Raw genomic sequence first — 22,764 nt, forward strand, 5'->3', positions numbered from 1 at the left:
ATCTAATTGTTCAGAAGTAAACATCTGAATATGTTTAAACAGATATATTTCTAGCCTAGCTATAGTGGAATTCCATTTATGTGCTTTTTATTTTTTTTCTTCTCCACAGACTCAGTATTCATTTAAACAAGTATTTGGCATTCATACCACCCAAAAGGAGCTCTTTGATGTTGTGGCTAATCCCTTGGTAGATGACCTCATTCACGGCAAAAATGGTATGATTCTTGGAGTTTTGTTGAACTTTTCTTTTTCTCCCCCTGATAAAAACTTTTTTGATACTTAGATATTTGGTTTATGTTCAGCCTTGAACCCATTTAATTTGCCAGAGTAGTGTTAAACCTGCTTTTTTGAGCAGTTATTTTAATTTTTTTAATTTGCTTATTTTTTCAAATTTAATTTTTATTTTGCATTGGAGTATAGTTGATTTACAGTGTTGTTAGTTTCAGGTGTACAGCTAAGTGACTCAGTTATACATATACATATATCCATTCTTTTTCAGATTCTTGTCCCATATAGGTTATTACAGAATATTGAGTAGATTTCCCTGTGCTATACAGTAGGTCCTTGTTGATTATCTATTTTAAATATAGTAGTGTGTATATATCAATCCCAAACTCCCAATTTATCTCTCCCCTTTGGTAACCATAAGTTTGTTTTAGTCTGTGAGTCTGTTTTGTAAATAGGTTCATTTGTATCATTTTTTTTATTTTTTAGATTCTGCATATAAGCAATATCATGAGATACTTGTCTTTTTCTGACTTATTTCACTTAGTATGATAATCTCCAGGTCCATCCATGTTACTGCAAATGGCATTATTTCATTCTTTTTAATGGCTGAGTAATATTCCTTTTTATATATGTACCATATCTTCTTTATCCATTCACCTGTCGACGGACATTTAGGTTGTTTCCATGTCTTGGCTATTATAAACAGCGCTGCAATGAACATTGGGGTGCATGCATCCTTTTGAACCATGGTATTCTCTGGATATATGCCCAGGCCTGGGATTGCTGCATCCTATGGTAGCTCTATTTTTAGTTTTTTAAGGAACCTCCATACTGTTCTCCATAGTGGCTATACCAATTTACATTCCCACCACCAGGGTAGGAGGGTTCCCGTTTCTCCACACACTCTCCAGCATTTGTTATTTGTAGACTTTTTGATGATGTCCATTCTGACTTGTGTGAGGCGATATCTCATTGTAGTTTTGATTTGTATTTCTCTAATACTAAGCAGTGTTGACCATCTTTTCATGTGTCTCTTGACCATCTGTATGTCTTCTTTGGAGAAATGTCTGTTTAGGTCTTCTGCCCATTTTTTGATTGGGTCTTTTTTCTTTTGTTTTTTGTGATGTTGCATGAGCTGTTTGTATATGTTGGAAATTAATCCCTTGTCGGTCGCATCATTTGCAAATATTTTCTGCCATTCTGTGGGTTGTCTTTTCATTTTGATTATGGTTTCCTTTTCTGTGCAAAAGCTTTACAGTATAATTAGGTCCCATTTGTTTACTTTTGTTTTGGTTTTTATTACTCTAGGAGGTGGATCCAAAAAGATCTTGCTGTGATTTATGTCAAAGAGTGTGCTAAGAGTTTTATAGTATCAGGTCTTACATTTAGGTCTCTAATAATCCATTTTGAGTTTATTTTTGTGTATGGTGTTAGAGACTGTTCTAATTTCATTCTTTTACATGTAGCTTGTCCAGTTTTCCCTGCACCACTTATTGAAGAGACTGTCATTTCTCCATTATATATTCTTGTCTCCTTTGTCCTAAATTAATTGACCATAGGTGCGTGGGTTTATTTCTGGGCTTTCTATCCTTTTCCATCGATCTATATTTCTGTTTTTGTGCTAGTACCATACTGTTTTTTTGTGTGTGTGTGTGTTTTTTTTTTTGCAGTACGCAGGCCTCTCACTGTTGTGGCCTCTCCCTTTGCGGAGCACAGGCTCCGGACGCATAGGCTCAGCAGCTATGGTTCACGGGCCTGGCCGCTCCGCGGCATGTGGGATCTTCCCAGACCGGGGCACGAACCCGTGTCCCCTGCATTGGCAGGCGGACTCTCAACCACTGCGCCACCAGGGAAGCCCCATACTGTCTTGATTTCTGTAGTTTTGTAGTATAGTCTGAAGTCAGGGAGCCTGATTCCTCCAGCTCCGTTTTTCTTTCTCAGGATTGCTTTGGCTATTCGGGGTCTTTTGCGTTTCCACACAAATGTAAAAATATTTTTGTTCCTGTTATGTGGAAAATGCCATTGGTTATTTGATAGGGATTGCGTTGAATCTGTAGATTGCCTTGTAGTATAGCCATTTTGACAATATTGATTCTTCCAATCCAAGAACACGGTATATTTTTCCATCAGTTTATGTTATCTTCAATTTCTTTCATCAACATCTTATAGTTTTCTGTGTACAGGTCTTTTGCCTCCTTAGGTAGGTTTATTCCTAGGTATTTTATTCTTTTTGATGCGATGGTAAATGGGATTCTTTTCTTAATTTCTCTTTCTAATCTTTTGTTATTAGTTATAGAAATGCAAGAGATTTCTGTGTATTAATTTTGTATCTTGCAACTTTACCACATTCATTGAACAGCTCTAGTAGTTTTCTGGTAGCATCTTTATGATTTTCTATGTATAATATCATGTCATCTGCAAACAGTGACAGTTTTCTTCTTTTCCAATTTGGATTCCTTTTATTTCTTTTTCTTCTCTGATTGCCATGGCTAGGACTTCAAAACTATGTTGAACAAAAGTGGTGACAGTGAATATCCTTGTCTTGTTCCTGATCTTAGAGGGAATGCTTTAGGCTTTTTACCATTGAGTATGATGTTAGCTGTAGTTTTGCCATACATGACCTTTATGTTAAGGTCACTTTCTGGAGAGTTTTTATCATAAATGGGTGTTGATTTTGTCAAAAGCATTTTCTGCCTCTATTGAGATGATCAAAGGATTTTTATTCTTCAGTTTGTTAATGTGGTGTATCACACTGATTGATTTGTGGATACTGAAGAATCCTTGAATCCCTGGGATAAATCCCACTGGATTATGGTGTATGATCCTTTTAATGTATTGTTGGATTCAGTTTACTAGTATTTAGTTGAGGATTTTTGCATCTGTATTCATCAGTGATATTGGCCTGTAATTTTCTTTTTTTGTGATATTCTTGTCTGGTTTTAGTATCAGGATGATGGTGGCCTTGTAGAGTGAGTTTGGGAGTATTCCTTCCTATGCAATTTTTTAGAAGAGTTTCAGAAGAATAGGTGTTAACTCTTCTCTAAATGTTGACAGAATTTGCCTGTGAAACCATCTGGTCCTGGACTTTTGTTTGTTGGGAGTGTTTTTTAAAATTTTATTGAAGTGTAGTTGATTTACAATGTTGTGTTAATTTCTTCTGTATGGCAAAGTGATTCAGTTATACATATATATATATTCTTTTTCATATTCTTTTCAATTATGGTTTGTCACAGGATATTGAATATAGTTCCTTGTGCTATACAATAGGACCTTGTTGTTATCCATCCTATATATAATAGGTTGCCTCTGCTAATCCCAAACTCCCACTCCTTCCCTCTCCTACCCCCCCTTCCCTTGGCAACCACAAGTCTGTTCTCTATATTTGTGAGTCTGTTTTTGTTTCATAGATATGTTGATTTGTGTCATATTTAAGATTCCACATAATAAGTTTTATCATAGTATTTGCCTTTCTAACTTACTTTGCTTACTATTATACCTAGAGTGTGATAATCTCTAGGTCCATCCATGTTGCTGCAAATGGCAGTATTTCATTCTTTTTTATGGCTGAGTAATATTACATTGTATATATGTACCACATCTTCCTTATCCATTCATCCGTCAGTGGACATTTATGTTGTTTTCATGTTTTGGCTATTGTAAACAGCACTGCAATGAACACTGGGGTGCATGTATCCCTTCAAACCATGGTTTTCTCCAGCTGTATGCCCAGGAATGGGATTGCTGCATCTTATGGTAGCTCTATTTTTAGTTTTTTAAGGAACCTCCATACTCTTCTCCATAGTGGCTCTACCAATTTACATTCCCACCAACAGGGTAGGAGGGTTTCTCCACACCCTCTCCAGCATTTGCTACTTGTAGACTTTTTATTGATGGCTGTTCTGACTGGTGTGAGGTGGTACCTCATTGTGGTTTTGATTTGCATTTCTCCAATAATTAGCGACATTGAGTATCTTTTCATGTGCCTATTGGCCATCTGTATGTCTTCTTTGGAGAAATGTCTATTTAGGTCTTCTGCCCATTTTTTATTGGGTTGTTTGTTTTTTTGTTATTGTGTTGTATGAGCTGTTTGCATATTTGGGAAATTAAGCCCTTGTTAGTCACATCATTTGCAAATATTTTCTCCCAGTCCGTAAGTTGTCTTTTCATTTTGTTTGTGGTTTCCTTTGCTATGCAAAAGCTTGTAAGTTTGGTTAGGTCCCATTTGTTTATTTTTGCTTTTATTTCTATTGCCTTGGGAGACTGACCTAAAAACACATGGGTATGATTTATGTCAGACAATGTTTTGCCTATTTTCTCTACTAGGAGTTTTATGGTGTCTTGTCTTTTTCTTTCTTTTTTATTTTTTTCATATTGGCCACGCCACGCGGCATGCAGGATGGTGCTATCCAGGGATCGAACCTAGGCCTCTACAGTGAAAGTGCCAAATCCTAACCACTAGGACACCAGGGAACTCCTGGTGTCTGGTCTTATAAGTAGGTCTTTAAGCCACAGGTGTGTGGGTTTATTTCTGGGCTCTCTCTTCTGTTCCATTGATCTGTATATCTGTTTTTGTGCCAATACCATGCTGTTTTGATCCCTGTGGCCTTGTAGTGAAGTCTGGGAGTGTTAGGCCTCCTGCTTTTTTCTTTTTCCTCAGGATTGCTTTGGCAATTCTGGGTCTTTTATGGTTCCATGTAAATTTTGGTATTATTTGTTCTATTTCTGTGAAAAATACCATTGGTAATTTAATAGGGATCACAAATCTGTAGATTGCTTTGGGTAGTATGGCCATTTTAGCAATATTAATTCTTCCAATCCAAGAGCATGGGATATCTTTCCGTTTCTTTGAATCATCTTTAATTTCCTTTAATAATGTTTTGTAGTTCTCAGCACCAAGTCTTTCACCTCCTTGGTGAGGCTTATTTCTAAGTATTTTATTTTTTTGTGGGAGTTTAAAAGGGACTATTTTATTTATTTATTAATAAACAATTTATTTATTAATTAATAAACAATAAAACAAATATTATTTGTTTATTTACATTCCCTTTATGATATTTCATTGTTAGTGTAAAGAAGTGCAACCTATTTCTGTATGTTAATCTTGTATCCTGCTACCTTGCTGGATTCATTTATCAGTTCTAGTGGTTTTAGTGTGGCGTCTTCAGGGTTTTCTACATATATTATCATGTCATTGGCGTATAATGACAATTTTACCTCTTTCCTACAAATTTAAATACCTTTTCTTTTTCTTGTCTGATTGCTGTGGCTAGGACTTCCAATACTATGTTGAAGAGAAGTGGTGAGAGTGGGCATCCTTGTCTTGTTCCATATTTTAGCGGGAAGTCTTTCAGCTTTTCACCATTGAATATTATATTGGCTGTGGGTTTGTCATAAATAGCTTTTATTATGTTGAGATATGTTCCCTCTACCCAGTTTCATAAGGGTTTTTATCACGAGTGAATGTTGAATTTTGTCAAATGCTTTTTCTGCATCTATTGATGATAATGAGGTTTTTTTCCTTTCTTCTGTTGATGTGGTGTATCTCATTTATTGATTTATGTATGTTGGATCATCCTTGGAACCCTGGGATTAATCCAATGTGGTCATGGTGTGTGACCTTTTTTATGTGTTGTTGGATTCGGTTTGCTGGTATTTTGTTGAGAATTTTTGTGTCTATATTTATCAAAGATAACTGGCCTGTAATTTTTTTTGTGTTACCCTTGTCCAGATTTGGTATCAGGGTGATAGTGGCCTTTTAGAATGAATTTGGGAGTGTTCCTTCCTCTGCAATTTTTTGGAATTGTTTCAGAAGGATAGGTGTTAACTCTTCTCTAAATGTGTGATAGAATTTGCCTATGAAGCCATCTGGTCCTGGACTTTTGTTTGCTGGGAGGTTTTAATCACAGTTTCAGTTTCAGTACTTATGATTGGTCCTTTCATATTTTCTATTTCTTCCTGGTTGAGTCTTGGGTGCTTGTACCTTTCTAAGAATTTGTCCATTTCTTCTAGGTTATCGATTTTATTGGCATACACTTGCTTGTAGTAGTAGTCTCTTATGATTCCTTGTATTTCTGTGGTGTCTGTTGTAACTTCTCTGTTTTCACTTCTGATTTTCTTGATTTGAGCCCTCCCTTTTTTTTGTTGATGAATCTGGCTAAAGGTTTATCAGTCTTGTTTACCTTTTCAAAGAACCAGCTTTTAGTTTCATTTGCTCTTTTCTGTTGTTTTCTTCATCTCTATTTCATTTATTTCTGCTCTGATCTTTATGATTTCTTTCCTTCTACTCACTTTGGGTTTTGTTTATTCTTTTCTCTTTAGTTGCTTTAGGTGTAAGGTTAAGTTGTTTGAGATTTTTCTTGTTTCCTGAGGTAAGATTTTATTGCTATAAACTTCCCTTCTAGCACTGCTTTTCCTGCATCACATAGGTTTTTGATTGTCATGTTTTTGTTGTCATTTGTCTCTAGGTATTTTTTTTTATTTCTTCAGTGATCCATTGGTTGTTTAGTAACATCTTGTTTAGCTTCCACTTACTTGTTTTTTTTGACAGTTTTTTTTCTTGTGATTGATTTCAAATCTCTTAGTGTTGTGGTCAGAAAAGATTCTTGATATGATTTCAGTTTTCTTAAATTTACTGAGGCTTGTTTTGTCATCCAGCATGTGGTCAGTTCTGGAGAATGTTCCATGTGCACCTGAGAAGAATGTGTATTCTGCTGCTTTTGGATGGAATGTTCTATAAATATCAATTAAGTCCATCTGGTTTAATGTGTCATTTATGGCCCGTGTTTCGTTATTGATTTTCTGTCTGGATGATCTGTTTATTGATGTAAGTGGGCGTTAAAGTCTCCCTATTGTGTTACTGTTGATTTCTCCTTTCATGGCTGTTAGCATTTGCCTTATATATTGAAGTGTTGAGCAGTTATTTTAAGTGTTTTCTAATACAAAAAATATTATACGTGGAGGACTTTTAAGATATAGCCAAGTGTGACATTTAATATATAACTGTGACTTGTTACATTGTAGGTCTCCTTTTTACATATGGTGTGACGGGAAGTGGAAAAACTCACACTATGACTGGTTCTCCAGGGGAAGGAGGACTGCTTCCTCGCTGTTTGGACATGCTCTTTAACAGTATAGGGTCGTTTCAAGCTAAACGATATGTAAGTTTAAATTTTTGTATGTTGTGACTCACTAGAGGGCATAGGTGCCAAAATACCTGTGGATACAGTAGTATTAAGGGAGAACTAAGGCATCGGATACCTTTTGGAACTTTAAATATGTTTAAATATTGTTTTTTATTTCTTAAATATATTTCTTACTATTTAAGTCAAAGTCTAAAAATTATGGTCTGATTTTTGTCCCCACTTTAAGGTTTTTAAATCTAATGATAGGAATAGTATGGAAATACAGTGTGAAGTTGATGCTTTATTAGAACGGCAGAAAAGAGAAGCCACGCCCAATCCAAAGACCCCCTCTAGCAAGTAAGTAATTACATTTCTAACACTGGCCTCATGGGAACCCTGTCCAGTGGTTTCCTCAGGCATAGGGAATGGGGAACAGAAGTGGAGAAGTTGGTCTGACAGTTGACTTTAGTGAGGTCAAAGTTGAGAGATGTTCTTAAGTAAGTTTATTTGCTCAGATGTTCTGTTTGGTTCTGAGCACACTGTCCTTGAATCACTGTTTAGGGAAGGTGCCACTCTTGGTGAGAGAGGGTGTAAAAGCCTGTGTTGTGTATCTGGGGAGATATGGGAGAACTGTTGGCCCAACCATGAGTATGAATAAAGTTGCTCTGTGCATTCCTACTTGTAATGGAGGTCATTTATTTACTTACAGTGTGTAAGATGAGACTTTGGGGCTTTTTATTTCTTTTTTCAGACGACAAGTAGATCCAGAGTTTGCAGATATGATAAATGTACAAGAATTCTGCAAAGCAGAAGAGGTTGATGAAGATAGTGTCTACGGTGTATTTGTCTCTTATATTGAAATATATAATAATTACATATATGATCTATTGGAAGAGGTGCCGTTTGATCCCATAAAGCCTAAGTAAGTAGTGGAGAGAGTCCCTTAGCTGCTTAACCTTGGTGAAGTCACTTCACATCAGTGAGGTTTAGTTTCCTCAGCTATAAATGGGGATAAAGCTTACTTTTGTTTTCAAAATGAAATATAACTCATGTCATGCAGCTGGTGCTTGGTAAATAGTTCTGTATATTAACTAGATATGTAGCTGTATTAGGAAAACCACTGGGTTAAGGCATCTAAGGAGAATATTCACCTTAGACTTTACTTTTGAAAAACTCTTGGCCCTGGGCTGTATGTATGTATGTATGTATGTATGTATATATATATATATATATATATATATATTTTTTAAAACATCTTTATTGGAGTATAATCGTTTTACACTGTTGTGTTAGTTTCTGCTGTATAACGTAGTGAATCAGCTATATGTATACATATGTCCCCATATCTCCTCCCTCTTGCATCTCCCTCCCACCCTCCCTATTCCACCCCTCTAGGTGGTCACAAAGCACCGAGCTGATCTCCCGGTGCTATGCAGCTGCTTCCCACTAGCTATTTTACATTTGGTAGTGTATATATGTCAGTGCAACTCTCTTACTTCATCCCATCTTACACTTCCCCCTCCCTATGTCCTCAAGTCCATTCTCTACGTCTGCGTCTTTATTCCTCTCTTGCCCCTAGGTTCTTCAGAACTTTTTTTTTTTTTTTAGATTCCATATATGTGTGTTAGCATACGGTATTTGTTTTTCTCTTTCTGACTTACTTCACTTTGTATGACAGACTCTAGGTCCATCCACCCCACTACAAATAACTCAACTTTGTTTCTTTTTATGGCTGAGTAATACTCTACTGTATATATGTGGGCCCTGGGCTGTATTTTGACAAGGCCCTTAATTATATAAAGAAGTGTCCCTGTAGATGTGCCCTGGGGCTACCTTTAAGAACCTGACACTTAATGTTGGGAGTTTGTAGCCTCTAATCCGTGTTCTGGTGATCCCCACAGAATGGAGCCTAAAGCTGTTGTCTGCACAACTAATAGTCGCAGACCTTCCATCACTGACCAATAAGAAGTGACATCTGTATTGTCATTCCACCAGAGTTAAAAGACTATTACTTAGATTTCCTTGGGTCTTGCCCTGCTGAGACTGAAGAGCAATCACAATCTGGCATCACAAACTACATCTGTGCCAGAGCTGACTCTGGTATCTTGTTCCTTGATGGTTTTGTTCTTAAGCTAAATGCTTATCTTCAATGCTGTCTTTGTCAGGGCCTCTCAAGACAAATAATATGAAGACCTGTGTTGTATTACTTAACTTTTGTGTATATGACTCAGTGAATATTATTGGAGGAACAGCTAGATTTGGAAAACCATTAGACTGAGAACAGCTGTCTGTATACCCACTTTTATTTATATTAAACAATTTATAGACTAATTACTTTCCCATTTGTTTCAAAATATCAGTTGTATGTACCCATTTTCCTAAACTTTTGTGATGTCATTCACTGCTACCAATCACTTTCATGTCTGCACATGTGCCAAGTTTCTGTTTGATTTGTTCCAAATGAGATTGTTTTCTAAGAAGCCTATCTTGGTTTTGTTATGTAAATGAAGACTGACAAATGTGACTATGCCTTGTAACCTTTCTGGTAACTCCTTGAATGAACTCACAGGGTGCTTATTTGGCAGTGAATTCAGATTTTATTTGTTAGGGTGGTGATTAACCTGCTTTTTTGAGCTGGTTTAAGGTTTAGTTTTTAATACAATGAAGAAATATTAGAAGCAGAGGATTTTTTTTTTTTTTTTTTTTTTTTGGCTGTATGTGGGCCTCTCACTGTTGTGGCCTCTCCCCTTGTGGAGCACAGGCTCCGGACGCCAGGCTCAGCGGCCATGGCTCACGGGCCCAGCCGCTCCACAGCATGTGGGATCTTCCCGAACCGGGGCACGAACCCGTGTCCCCTGCATCGGCAGGCGGACTCTCAACCACTGCGCCACCAGGAAAGCCCGAAGCAGAGGATTTTTAAGATACGACTCATTGTGACTGTTCAGATACTCTGGACTGAACGTGTTGCTGTGAGATGGCTGCTATAGAAACAGTAACTTCTACCTTATTCCTTTGGTAGGTGGAATAGTTGCAGCACGCCCATGAGGAACACAGATTTTGTGTATGTGATGGTGCTCTTTTCTTAAGGAGAAGGGTGCAGTTATACTAGTGGTTGGCATCTGTGGCATGTTTGCACGTAGGTGGTTTTTCATTGGTACTGGGCCAGCTGCTACTTCTAAGCCCCTCCTTAGTCCCTGAGAAATCTGCCATTTGCTGAATAATGGTGGCTGGTAAATGTTTCTACCCCCACCATTCACAAGACAGGCCAAACAGGCAGCACCTTTCCCATCCTCATCCTACCTTAGACTAAAACTTGACCAGCCACTTTGAAAGGATTGCCACTCCTGGTATATACCAAACTCCTTCTGAATTTGATTTTTGTTGACACTGAAGTCAGAACCAGCTCTATCTGCTGATCTTTTAAAATTAAGAAAATGCTAGATTTTGATGCTTAACCTGTGCATGTGATGGTGCTATACTACTACTTTGATCTCTAATTGTTTAGTAAGTGTTGTTTCATGTGCTTTGTTAGAACAAATTAGAGCAAAGCTTTTAAAATAAAATAGATTCCTGTTATCCTGTTATGTAACTAATCTTTTTACTATATATCCTTATTCTTATCCAAGTGTAATATGCTTCTGGAGTCTTGCTTAGGCTTATTCCCGTTATAAGAATGGATGTCATGTTGCCTGACATTTTAGTCCTTGTCTTAAGTTGCAATATCAGTATCTCGTAATATAGGAAACTAATGTTTTTTCTTTCCCATAGACTTCCACAATCTAAGTTGCTTCGTGAAGATAAGAACCATAACATGTACGTTGCTGGATGTATAGAAGTAGAAGTGAAATCTACTGAGGAGGCTTTTGAAGTTTTCTGGAGAGGTTAGAAGCAGAGCTAGAATTACAGATATATACAGTGATAAATATAATCCTGAAAGTTGCTACTCTAATTTGACAATACTTTTCGGTTTGGTAGAAAGTATGTACACTGAAATGACTTGGTAGAGATTTGATCAATGATTTCTCTGTCACTGTAGGCCAGAAAAAGCGACGAATTGCTAATACACATTTGAATCGTGAGTCCAGCCGTTCCCATAGCGTGTTCAACATTAAATTAGTTCAGGCTCCCTTGGATGCAGATGGAGACAATGTCTTACAGGTAAAGGTTTAACGTGTGGAGTGCTTTCTTGTTCTGAATCCTTAATTTTGGGAATCAGAGGTAAATCATGGAGGTTTCATTACACTGAATATTGCTCTAGAATTATATGTGTAGGTGATGACATTTAAAAAAAATGTTCCATTAATTAGATAGTATAGTTTTGGGAAACTGGCTATTATATCTTAGAACCTGGAATTTTGTTGTTAAAAAGGTTTACAAATCTTTATAAATATCTAATAGAGGAGATAAAACAATGAAAACATATTTTATTGTATCTCTGAAGACTCATTTTGTATGTAGAAATTCAGTTAATGGTTTTTAAATGTTAGCAGTTAACTTTCCAGGCTAGGTACAGTTCAGGAGTGGCCAATTCTAAATTGTTCTTCTCTTGGCTGATAGGCCAGTAGGGCCATCCATCTGCTGATCACTCTTTACTGCTGGGCCTGTCATGCTACAAGGCTTATATCAATTAGTAACAGCATTTGAGCCTGAATATATAAATCATTTAATAACTTTAAGCTATTAAAATGTAATTCCATTCAAAACATATCGTGAAATTGTGGTATATCACGAAAGTTTTCAGATGGCAGGAGTAGACGGTACAGCATGGTACTAAAGACCACCAGGATTTGAATTCTGATTCCAAGGCATTTACTAGCTTGTCTCACCTAATTGTAATAAACTCCTTGTAATGCTGTGAGGGTTAAAGGAGGTGAGGCATGTAAAGTTTTTAGTCCATTGCCTGGCTTACAGTCAGCACTTGATAAATGTTAGCTAGAAAATCCTTTTAAGTCAAGTCTCTATACACTTGCTTTCCATTGAATCATATCTAATATTATAGTATCAGTTATGTATCTCTTGACTTTCATTTCTTATAAGTTATTAGAGTATTATGAAATTATTAGACTGTTAAATTATCAAATATCTCATTATACAAATATTTAGCCTTGTTGTAGACTCACTATTTAGCAGACATTTATTGAGCTCCTGCTGAGTGCTAGGCACTGTGCAAGGTGCTGGAGATGAAGTGGTTAAAAGGTAGAATTCCTATTCTTGTGGAGCTTACAGTATAATGTAGAAGACCAGACAATGGGCAAGTAATGTCATGAGGATATTTATCATATGCTTTTAGCAAACTCTTCCCCCAAAACATGTATCCTTCACCCCTACTATACATTTTGTATTGTGCAAACATTGTATTCATAAGACTTAATTTGATTTGGATATATTTAAAGAACACTGTAAACCAATTATAACTTATGTTACTGGCATTATAATCTTCCCTTCAGGAAAAAGAACAAATCACTATTAGCCAGTTGTCCTTGGTAGATCTTGCTGGAAGTGAAAGAACTAACCGGACAAAAGCAGAAGGGAACAGGTTACGTGAAGCTGGTGAGCAAAGCATAGTACTTAATTATTGCTACAACTTTCAAAAACTTGCCATGCCAGTTTATCATCACTTATTGATAGGTGGTTTATGCATAACTGTCTTCAATTTGACTAAAAATTTAGAGGCTAAGTGACCAGTGCTTTTTCTTTAGTTATGGTGGTTTGGTATTGATTACAACACATTGATTTCTTTAAGAATGAGGAAAAGTGAGTAAAATAAATATAAAATAGGTTATATTCATATTGAAAGTGTCTATTATATCTACGGCTGGCGTGTCAGTACTGGGTCCATTAAATTAAGTGATTGAATAGTTACTCCAACATTCAAAGTGGTAAAAATTGGCTTCTGGAGATAGGAAAAATCTTTGAATACAAAAGCCAGTTGAAAGGAAATCTGTGTGTGTGTTTTTCTTTTAATCTGTCATTTAGTACAGCCATTCATGTTATGTTTTATGTTAATAACATTTATGGAGTACCTACTGTATTATAGGAGTTGAACACAGATATAAAGGATGACACCCTGCCCTAGAGAGCCCATCTAGTACAAGAGAGGCAGGTAACTAGAGTGTCTCAGTAGAGTATGAAGGAGGTGAGCACGAGGTGCTGTGGGAGTACAGAGCAGGGCTGCTCCATCCATTCTGGGGCTGTGTGTGAGAGGGGGCGCTTTGGGGAAGAATGCGTGGAGTTGACACTTAAATTGAGGCGTGAGCTCTTGAAGGATAGAATTAAAGGCATCGTTCCTGAGAGAACATGGCAGTGTCAGGGTAGCTGGAGTGTAGGGTGTGGGTTGGTGAGCCGTGACCACTGAGGCAGGAGGGCACGGCAAGGTCATTAAGACCCTTGACTATCATATTAGAAAGTCTGAATGTTTTCTTGAAGGAATAATGGTGACTACCAATTATTAAGGGACTAGTGTGTGTCATAGTATCTACTATATGTGGGCTTGATTTCTTGATTGTGACTTTTCAGGATTGTATCATACCCAGTTTTCTGATTGGAAGAGGTTAAGTAATTTTCCCAAGGTTAGAGCCTGGTTCAAACCCAGGTTGGTTGAACTTTCAAAACTTGTATCTTTCTGCTGTTACACAGTCAATGAAGGATTAGTTTTAGAAAGACCATTTCCCCAGTGTAGCAGATTAATTTACCAGAGGCAAGTCTAGAGAGATGAAAAGCAGTCAGGAGCCTTTTGCAGTAATGCAGATGAGCAATCGTGTCACCTGGAGGCAAAGGTCAGCCAAAACTAAGAGCTAGTTCGGAAGTAGGCCCATCTGGATGTGGAGAGGAAGGAAGAGAAGAGGGTAAATCAAGGAAGATCTTGATTGAGGAGAAGTAGCTTGAGGTGCAGGTATGGGCAGTTAAGAGTTTTGTGTTGGATATATTCAATTTATTCAAGTGTAAGTGCCTAGTAATTGGATGCAGACAGGTACATGGATTTGGAAGAGAGATTTGACTTGAGGTTTATAGGTTTAGGTTTTGCCAATAAAAGCATGATTTAAGCAATGGGGAAGGTAAGATTATTCATGGAAAACAAAGAGGAACAAACTGAGGGAAGGGCCTTGAGGACAACAAATCCTTGAGATGATTAATTTAGAGAGACTGGGAAGGAGAGAGTGGAGGGATAGCTAGGTGACTTGAGGGAGTATGGGATGACTAACCACACACACACACACACACACACACACACACACACTTTATATAAGTCTTTATAAGAAGACAGAGCATCCGGAATCCAGATCACAAGAGGAAGGATTAACCTTGATGGGAAAAGAGGTTTAGCTGGATTGGGAGGAAAGTAGAAACCTGAGGGTTCTGATGCTTTGGGGAGAAAAACAGAAAGGACGATCAGTGTTGATATGGATGGGGAACAGGTGTGACATGGTTAGGGAGTGAGAACTAGAAGAAGAGGATATTGTGCCTGGGGCACAGTTTAGCCTCAGGTTTCTAGAGGTGCTGCAGTTCTGAGTGACAAGGTTCAGGGCGTGGTTACAGTGGTAAAGAGAGAAAGATCTACTGGACTTGAGGAGGCTGGGGCCCTCCAATGGCAGGTCAGAGTGACCTTCCTCTTAGATCCTGAAGTTGACCCAGGAGCTGGCATGTATGGGGAACATTTATTTGAAGGCAGCATTAAGAAACTGGGAAAATGTTGCTGGCCTCCCTCTACTCACCATCCTTATAAAATGTCAGGCTTTAGAAAACAAGCAACTTTTATTCACGAGACTACAGGGCTGCAGGGGAAGCACCACCCTTCTGGGAAATAAAAGTAAGGCTGCAGGGCTTTGCACCATGGGATGGGGTAGAGCTTGTGGACACTACTCAGAATGCTATTTTAGAATGTATAACATAAAATACAGGATTAAAAAGGAAACCAATTAGACTGAAATGTGTTTTTTAAAGTATTCTTAAAATCTGTCATATAGTAATTTATGTGCTTTATTAAGGCCTTAAATAAAATCCCAACAGCATGTCTAATAACTGCATAATTTCAAAGTATCTTGAGATCAGCAAAAAACCATAGTGTTATAAAAGTATCTGACTTCTACTGATTAAAAATCACAGGTGGTAGTACTACCACCACTGTAGGTTTTTGGCCTACATTCATAATGGAAGAAATGGCTAAATTTCAGAGATCAATAGAAATAAGGGTGTAATTTATTTCCCATCCGAGATCAATAGAAATAAGGGTGTAATTTATTTCCCATCCATGTATGCAGACTCCCTGAAGTGTACCCATGGACAAAACGGACCCCAGGTTAGGAACCCCTGGCATTAGGGAAAGAGGTGAATGGATCATTCTGTGAGAGGCCTGAGGATGAGGGAAGTCTGTTAACAGGAATATCGATTTTGGAGACACAATGTAAGAAAAGGAGGAAGGGCAGTGGGAGGTGGGGTCAAGAAAAATAAAGCATGCATCATGGAATATCACGGAGGTGCAGATGAGCTCTGTGGTTTTGTTTTTTTAATTTTTATCTATTTTTGGATGCGTTGGGTCTTCATTGCTGCGCGCGGCTTTTCTCTAGTTGTGGCTCGTGGGCTCTAGAGCGCAGGCTCAGCAGTTGTGGCGCGTGGGCTTAGTTGCTCCACGGCATGTGGGATCTTCCCGGACCAGGGCTCGAACCCGTGTCCCCTGCATTGGCAAGGGGATTCTTAACCACTGCACCACCAGGGAAGCCTAAGCTCTGTGTTTTGAGAGGCGGCTAAGAATGAAAGCATGGTAGAGTCAGCTGACCTTAAGGTTTCAGGATGAAAAAATTCTCAGGTACTTCTGGGGTCTATGCAGGTGAGCTCTCCTGTACTGTTGGCTTGATAGATCTGTCAGACTTGCCTTGACTGAGAAATTCAAATGAGTGGCCAGGACTAACAAGTATGCTGCCTAAGAAACCCTTGTTTAGATATTGAGGGAACAGATTTAGTTGGCTCTTAAGATACTTGACTGGTAGAAACAGGAGCTCCTCCTGGTGCAGGGGAGACTTCAGTGTCCGGATGGAGCCAACTGGAGCCTGAAACGGTCATGCTTTAGAGAAAATATTTTATTATGAGGATATTAAACATCTGTATCTAATATACTCTTTCACATCACAGTATTTACGATTTGGAAGAAACTTGATGGGTCATGAAGCATAATGTTGCATTCAGTGGAGGGTCTTTATGATACAGTCCCTGAAGGACGGTACTCACCCTCTCCTGCAACACTGCCAGATAAGGATAGCTCTTTAAGTTGAGCCACTAAAATCTGTCATTTGTAATTTCCATCTAATAGTGCTATGAAGTAGGGATTTCACAGGCAAACAGACCACACTCTAGCTACTCAATTGTCGTCTTCAAATGTCTTCTGTGTACATTTTTCTGTCAGGTAACATTAATCAGTCACTAATGACGCTAAGAACGTGTATGGAGGTCCTGAGAGAGAACCAAATGTATGGAACTAACAAGGTAAGCAGCAGCCTTTGAACATTTGTATAGTTTTGTTTGTGTGCATTTTCTGCCTTATGTATTTGGATTTGAATATATTTATAGATGGTTCCATATCGAGATTCAAAGTTAACCCATCTGTTCAAGAACTACTTTGATGGCGAAGGGAAAGTACGCCTGATCGTGTGTGTGAATCCAAAGGCCGAAGATTATGAAGAAAGCTTGGTAATTTTAATGCCTTTATAAAGTCTGACTTTCTACAGAGAAAACAACCATTTGGATGTGAAGAATAACATTTTGAACATTTTTTAAACTGATACAGAACCATTAGTTACAGAAGTGAACTAATGACCAATCTATTACCGTTTCATTTACTAATTTCTTTAGAAAGACTTGGATATGCTTATTTGTTTAAAAAAACAAACCCCATTTATTTTGTGTCTTAGCAAGTCATGAGATTTGCAGAAGTGACCCAAGAAGTTGAAGTAGCAAGACCAACAGACAAGGCAATATGTGGTTTAACGCCGGGAAGGCGATACAGAAACCAGGCCCGGGGAGGTCCTGTTGGAGATGGTATGAGCTGCTGTTATGTCATTTGCCCACTGATGAGTCTGTCTGTCTGTCTCTTTTTTTTTTTTTTTTTTGCGGTACGCGGGCTCTCACTGTTGTGCCCTTTCCCGTTGTGGAGCACAGGCTCCGGATGCGCAGGCTCAGCGGCCATGGCTCCCGGGCCCAGCCGCTCCGCGGCATGTGGGATCTTCCCGGACCGGGGCACGAACCCGTGTCCCCTGCATCGGCAGGCGGACTCTCAACCACTGCGCCACCAGGGAAGCCCCCATGTCTCTCTCTTTTTGAAAAAAAATCTGTTTCACATAAGAAAACTGTTTACTTCCTTTCCCCTCGAAAACCAAGTGCAAAAAAAATTCTGAATCAAAGTATGTGACATTTCTTTTATTATATACCTTTTTTTCATTTTTCCTTCTTTATAACACATTTTTAAGGAAGTATTATGACGGCCCAACAAGGTACAATGTTGACTGGGGATCTTATCACAGTGTTAAAACTTGTTTGAGTAACTTTTTTCCTGTGTAACTAACTTTTTATTTTTAATAACTCAATACAGAACTGCTGGTTTCAGAAGTGGTTTTGCAGAGTTTTCCACCTTTGCCATCCTGCGAAATTTTGGATATCAATGACAAGCAGACTCTTCCCAGGCTGATTGAAGCACTAGAGAAACAACATCACCTACGACAAATGATGACTGATGAGTTTCACAAACAGGGTAAGGGCAAAACTGCAGTCATTTTAACACCAGAAATTTGCAGGGAATTGAGTTCTTTGTTGGGATAGAATTTTCAAGGAAGGGTTATTTTGTCTCTGAACTTAGTAGTCCCCAAGGCATCATTTTATATTCCAAGAAATTAAAGCAAAAGAGAAAAGTGGGTATGAGTTTCTCCCTTTCAGAAATCAATAGTGATGATCAAAGGGATAACAGCTACTTTTTAGTTCCTACTAGTTGCTTATTTGCAAGGCATTTAACATGTATTACATTATAATAACTGTCTTTGAGAAAATCACTTAATCCTTTATTTCTAGTTTCCATCCGCAAAATGGGGATTGTAATTGCTCCTACATCAGGGTGCTGTAAGGATAAATGAGATAATGTGTGAAAATCATGTAGGACAGGAACAGCTTGGTACATAGTAAGTGCTCAGTGAATGTACTTACACTTATCATCTTCATAAGAAAAATGTGAGATAAGTGGTATTTAAATCCTCATTTTGAAGTGAGGAAATGTGCTCAGAAAAAATGCCCACATCACATAAAAGTTGATTTCTTTGGTTATTTTCGAATCGGAGTAACCTTGGCCTGCATGCTCTTGTTTCAGCTATTACTTTTAAAGCTTTGTTGCAAGAATTTGACAATGCTGTTTTAAATAAAGAAAACTACATTCAAGGAAAACTAAATGAAAAGGAAAAGGTGATCTCAGGACAGAAATCGGAAATTGAACGACTGGAGAAGAAAAACAAAACTTTAGAATACAAGGTTGGCTTTGGTATTATCATGGATGTATATTTAGCACTGGTCTCTGACTTAGCCGTTCTGCTATACTGGCCAGCAGCTGCTGCTTACTGGGAGTTATCATTTGGATATTTACTAATCTTCATCCCATCCCCCAAAAGAGGAAATATGAGTGAAAAGCATAAAAGGGGTAATACACTCTTTAATTTTATGAAATAGACTTTAGCAATCGAAGAGAATGTTCTACAGTTTAGCTTTGATTATAGCTTGCTTTTTGATTTACTAATGTGTAATGTTTGTTCTCTCATTCACTGAGGATCATTTAGAGAGTACACATTCATTCTAGAGAGAAGCTAATCTCAACCGATATAGTGTTCTCTATTCTGAAAGTAGCCTAAAAATTAAATTTTAGGCCTTAATTTTCAGGAAAAGTAATTTTCACATGAAATCAGTTATAACTTCATCTTTCAGTGAGGAACTTGTTTAAAAGTTCTCATTTCTAGGAATGGAGGTGGGAATTCAGATGAAATTTTAGAAGAAAATGCTTTCTCCATGATTTTTCTTTCCATAACTATCCTTGCATAAGATTATGAGAGAGATTTTTTTTTTTTTTTTTTTTTTTTTTTTTTTTTTTGCGGTATGCGGGCCTCTCACTATAGTGGCCTCTCCCGTTGCGGAGCACAGGCTCCGGACGCGCAGGCTTAGTGGCCATGGCTCACGGGCCCAGCCGCTCCACGGCATGTGGGATCTTCCCAGACCGGGGCACGAACCCGTGTCCCCTGCATCGGCAGGCGGACTCCCAACCACTGCGCCACCAGGGAAGCCCGAGAGAGATTATTTTAAACCTACTTGAAATGTTTACATACCAAATGCTGAACATAATGGTCTACTTTCCCAGGTTGAGATTTTAGAGAAAACAACGACGATCTATGAAGAAGACAAGCGCAATCTGCAACAGGAGCTGGAAACCCAGAATCAGAAACTTCAGCAACAGTTTTCTGACAAGCGCAGACTAGAAGCCAGGCTGCAAGGCATGGTGACAGAAACAACCATGAAGTGGGAGAAAGAATGTGTGAGTGTCATTCATACAGTGCTCACGTCAGGGATGATTCATCTCTAATTGGAGCATTCTGAATCCCTTGTACTTGGGGTAGGGTTTTAGTGGTGGTGGCCACAGCAGCCCCTATTCAGTTCCTCTTCCTTCCTTCCTTCCTCTGCCCTTACAAGTCACAACAAATTAATAAGCATTATGAAGAACTGGAGAACTCTCATCTTTAGGAAGTAAAGCGTTCAGGTAAACTAGTGCATTTGTTTGCTATAACTGAATTAGAATATTTATCACCATATATAATCTTCAGGAGCGTCGAGTGGCAGCCAAACAGCTGGAGATGCAAAATAAACTCTGGGTGAAAGATGAAAAACTGAAACAACTGAAGGCTATTGTTACTGAACCCAAAGCTGAAAGGCCAGAGAGACCCTCTCGGGAGCGCGATCGAGAAAAAGCTACTCAAAGACCTGTTTCTCCATCACCAGTACCTGTAAGTTATTTGTAGTTGTGTAGTAACTTAGTAGTACTAGAGAAGGTTTGTTCAGATTAGGTGACTATTTCTGTGAGAATCAATTTTTTGTTTTATATTATTGTATTTCTCAAAGTTCTATTTATAAATATTTTCAAATTTAGTATAAACACAAATTTAGTATAAAAATTAGTAATTTAGTACAAAAATTATGTCTTCCTGTGCTAATATTAAAGTAATGAATTGTTTCATTTTTTTCAAGTCTTGCTCATTAATTTCTCTTCAATTTTTTTAGCCTTCTAGTAACTATATTGCTCAGATTTCCAACGGCCAGCAACTCATGAGCCAGCCACAGCTACATAGGGGCTCTAACTCTTGCAGCAGCATTTCTGTAGCTTCCTGTATTTCGGAATGGGAGCAGAAAATTCCTTCGTACAACACACCTCTCAATGTCACATCTATTGCAAGGCGTAGGCAGCAGGAGCCAGGACAAAGTAAAACTTGTATCGTGTCAGACAGAAGGCGAGGGATGTACCGGACTGAAGGCAGGGAGGTGGTTCCTTCACTCAGAAATGAGATAGAAATAGAAGAGGATCACTGCAGCAGGGTCAGTGCCAGTATTATTTTAAAGCATTGTAGCAATAGATTTTAATCTTCTGTGTTTTTTTAACTAACTTGGTTCAGAAAGTTTAATGGAAAGATGGGTGAGCGCTAATATAAACAAGGTCTAATTTTTCTGTTAGTTTGAAAGATCAAATCACCCTGAAACTGAGGCCTAGCTCTTCACCTGAAAAAGCCTAAACCCATTTGGCACAGAAATACTGCCTCCTGTTCAGTGAAAGCAACTCAGTGGGGCACATCCCAGAGTCACATGTGCTTTTCAGCTGCATAAACTGATGAGCATCCACAAAGTCAGTGACTGAGTGTCTTAGAGCACATTTTCCATTTCTGATTTTGGTTTCTCTTCCCCAAATTAGACTTTTTGCTGTTTTCGAACTTTCATTTTTAAAATTGCTTTCCCAGACTTTTATTTTGAAAAATAGATTTGTAAATATTTTTTTTCTTGAACCTTTGACAGTAAGTCATAGACTTCGTGTCCTACATAACCACAATCTTCATCACACCTAAGATGTTAACCCTGAAACAGTTCATGTTTACATTTCCCCAGTTGTCCCAATAATGGCTTTTCTTTTTTCAAACCTTGGTCCTATCAAGGTGAATACATTCTATGTGGTTATTATCTCTCTTTAATCTCGTTCAATATAAAATAGTCCATCCTCCCCTTTTTTGATTTTCATGACATTGACTATTTTTTGAAGAGCCCAGGCCAGCTGTTTTATAACTGCTGAAGAAAGGTTTCCATCTCCAATACATTGTGTTTAATCTCAAGGCCTTTATTTCAATTTACAAGGGCTCTGCCTCATTCAAGGGTGTTTAAACAAATTCGTGTCTATATTTTCTTCTTAAGGATTAAGGTAAAGTTTTCCTTTGAATCTGAGTAAGTGAACAAAGTTAATACTGTGAATTTACATTTAGTAAAATTTTAATATATCTCTTTAAGAATTTTTCTTCTAAACAACTTAATCTTACAGTAAATATTTGCTTTAGATTTTCTTGTGGTATAATTTAGGGTGCAGAAAAATTTCATTCAGGTGGCCTGCATTCCTGATTATTAAGGGATGATGATGAATTACAAGGTATTTACCAAGGCAACGGATAATTCTAAAGTCGCTTAAGTTCTTTACATTGCAGATTTTGCTTTAAACCTTTTTAGGGAGCAAATCATGGTGGCTGGTCTTTCTGATCAACTCTAATAAATCCCCCTTATTTCATGCAAGTCTATATAGACTGAAAACTATTCAAGGCCTACTTATGCCTGGTCAACATTTATGTAATATCTAATTTGGCTATGAGATATTTAAGAGGATTTACTAGAGGTCCTTTAACTTCTTCATTTGAAATCAAAATCTCTTTAGAAGTGCAGCAGAGAAAAGTTTAGGCTAGTGTCTATGCATCTGGGTTTGCTGGTCAAAAATTAGGTCAGGTGGACTGAATTTATAATACTTCAGTGAGGAAGAAATTTAAAATATCATTTATTTCATAAACAATAGTAGAATGTAAGGACTGTTGTCTTTCCAAAGCTTGTTTCAGAATGTATTTATTGCTAAGTGTGTTTGAGAAATCTGTCACCTTTGCTAAATGGTAGGACATGAGAGCCACATTCTTCCTTTACAACATTAAGCTATTTTAAGAATGGGAAGTTTCCTGCTTGTTGTGAGGTTTGGGCATCCAGAGTGGCAAACTCTCTTGCCCATGTTTTAGTATCATGATTTGTCACTAGTGCTTCATTTGTTTCTTTTTTTTTTTTTTTTTTTTTTGTGGTACGCGGGCCTCTCACTGTTGTGGCCTCTCCCGTTGTG

General features: G+C 37.9%; 1 protein-coding gene and 1 long non-coding RNA gene across 7 annotated transcripts in view; one reads left to right on the top strand and one right to left on the bottom strand.

Annotated features, from left to right (window-relative positions):
* KIF23 (kinesin family member 23) overlaps window positions 1–22,764 on the top strand; it is a gene marked incomplete at its 3' end in the record, with an annotated part of 35,910 nt that overhangs the window by 8,508 nt on the left and 4,638 nt on the right. For 2 of the 6 annotated variants that reach the window (XM_081227412.1, XM_081227411.1), the window contains exons 4-18: window positions 110–215; window positions 7,249–7,385; window positions 7,597–7,706; window positions 8,101–8,271; window positions 10,369–10,410; window positions 11,118–11,230; window positions 11,386–11,507; window positions 12,797–12,899; window positions 16,747–16,826; window positions 16,911–17,030; window positions 17,252–17,378; window positions 17,929–18,087; window positions 18,694–18,851; window positions 19,726–19,899; window positions 20,186–20,365. In XM_081227412.1, the coding sequence (XP_081083538.1) occupies window positions 110–215; window positions 7,249–7,385; window positions 7,597–7,706; window positions 8,101–8,271; window positions 10,369–10,410; window positions 11,118–11,230; window positions 11,386–11,507; window positions 12,797–12,899; window positions 16,747–16,826; window positions 16,911–17,030; window positions 17,252–17,378; window positions 17,929–18,087; window positions 18,694–18,851; window positions 19,726–19,899; window positions 20,186–20,365 (1,902 nt within the window). Of the gene's footprint in view, window positions 1–109; window positions 216–7,248; window positions 7,386–7,596; window positions 7,707–8,100; window positions 8,272–10,368; window positions 10,411–11,117; window positions 11,231–11,385; window positions 11,508–12,796; window positions 12,900–16,746; window positions 16,827–16,910; window positions 17,031–17,251; window positions 17,379–17,928; window positions 18,088–18,693; window positions 18,852–19,725; window positions 19,900–20,185; window positions 20,366–20,639; window positions 20,952–22,764 lie in introns of all 6 variants that reach the window. The other 4 variants (XM_081227408.1, XM_081227409.1, XM_081227410.1 and 1 more) reach the window with 4 other exon arrangements.
* The window catches only part of LOC308613640, a 28,331-nt gene continuing 23,308 nt past the window's right edge, over window positions 17,742–22,764 (bottom strand). Inside the window, exon 3 of the long non-coding RNA XR_014015280.1 lies at window positions 17,742–18,050. This is a non-coding gene — a long non-coding RNA (uncharacterized lncRNA). The remainder of the gene's footprint in view (window positions 18,051–22,764) is intronic.

Source organism: Mesoplodon bidens (assembly GCF_964165515.1).
Source record: "Mesoplodon bidens genome assembly, chromosome: 3".
Lineage (NCBI taxonomy): Eukaryota > Metazoa > Chordata > Mammalia > Artiodactyla > Ziphiidae > Mesoplodon > Mesoplodon bidens.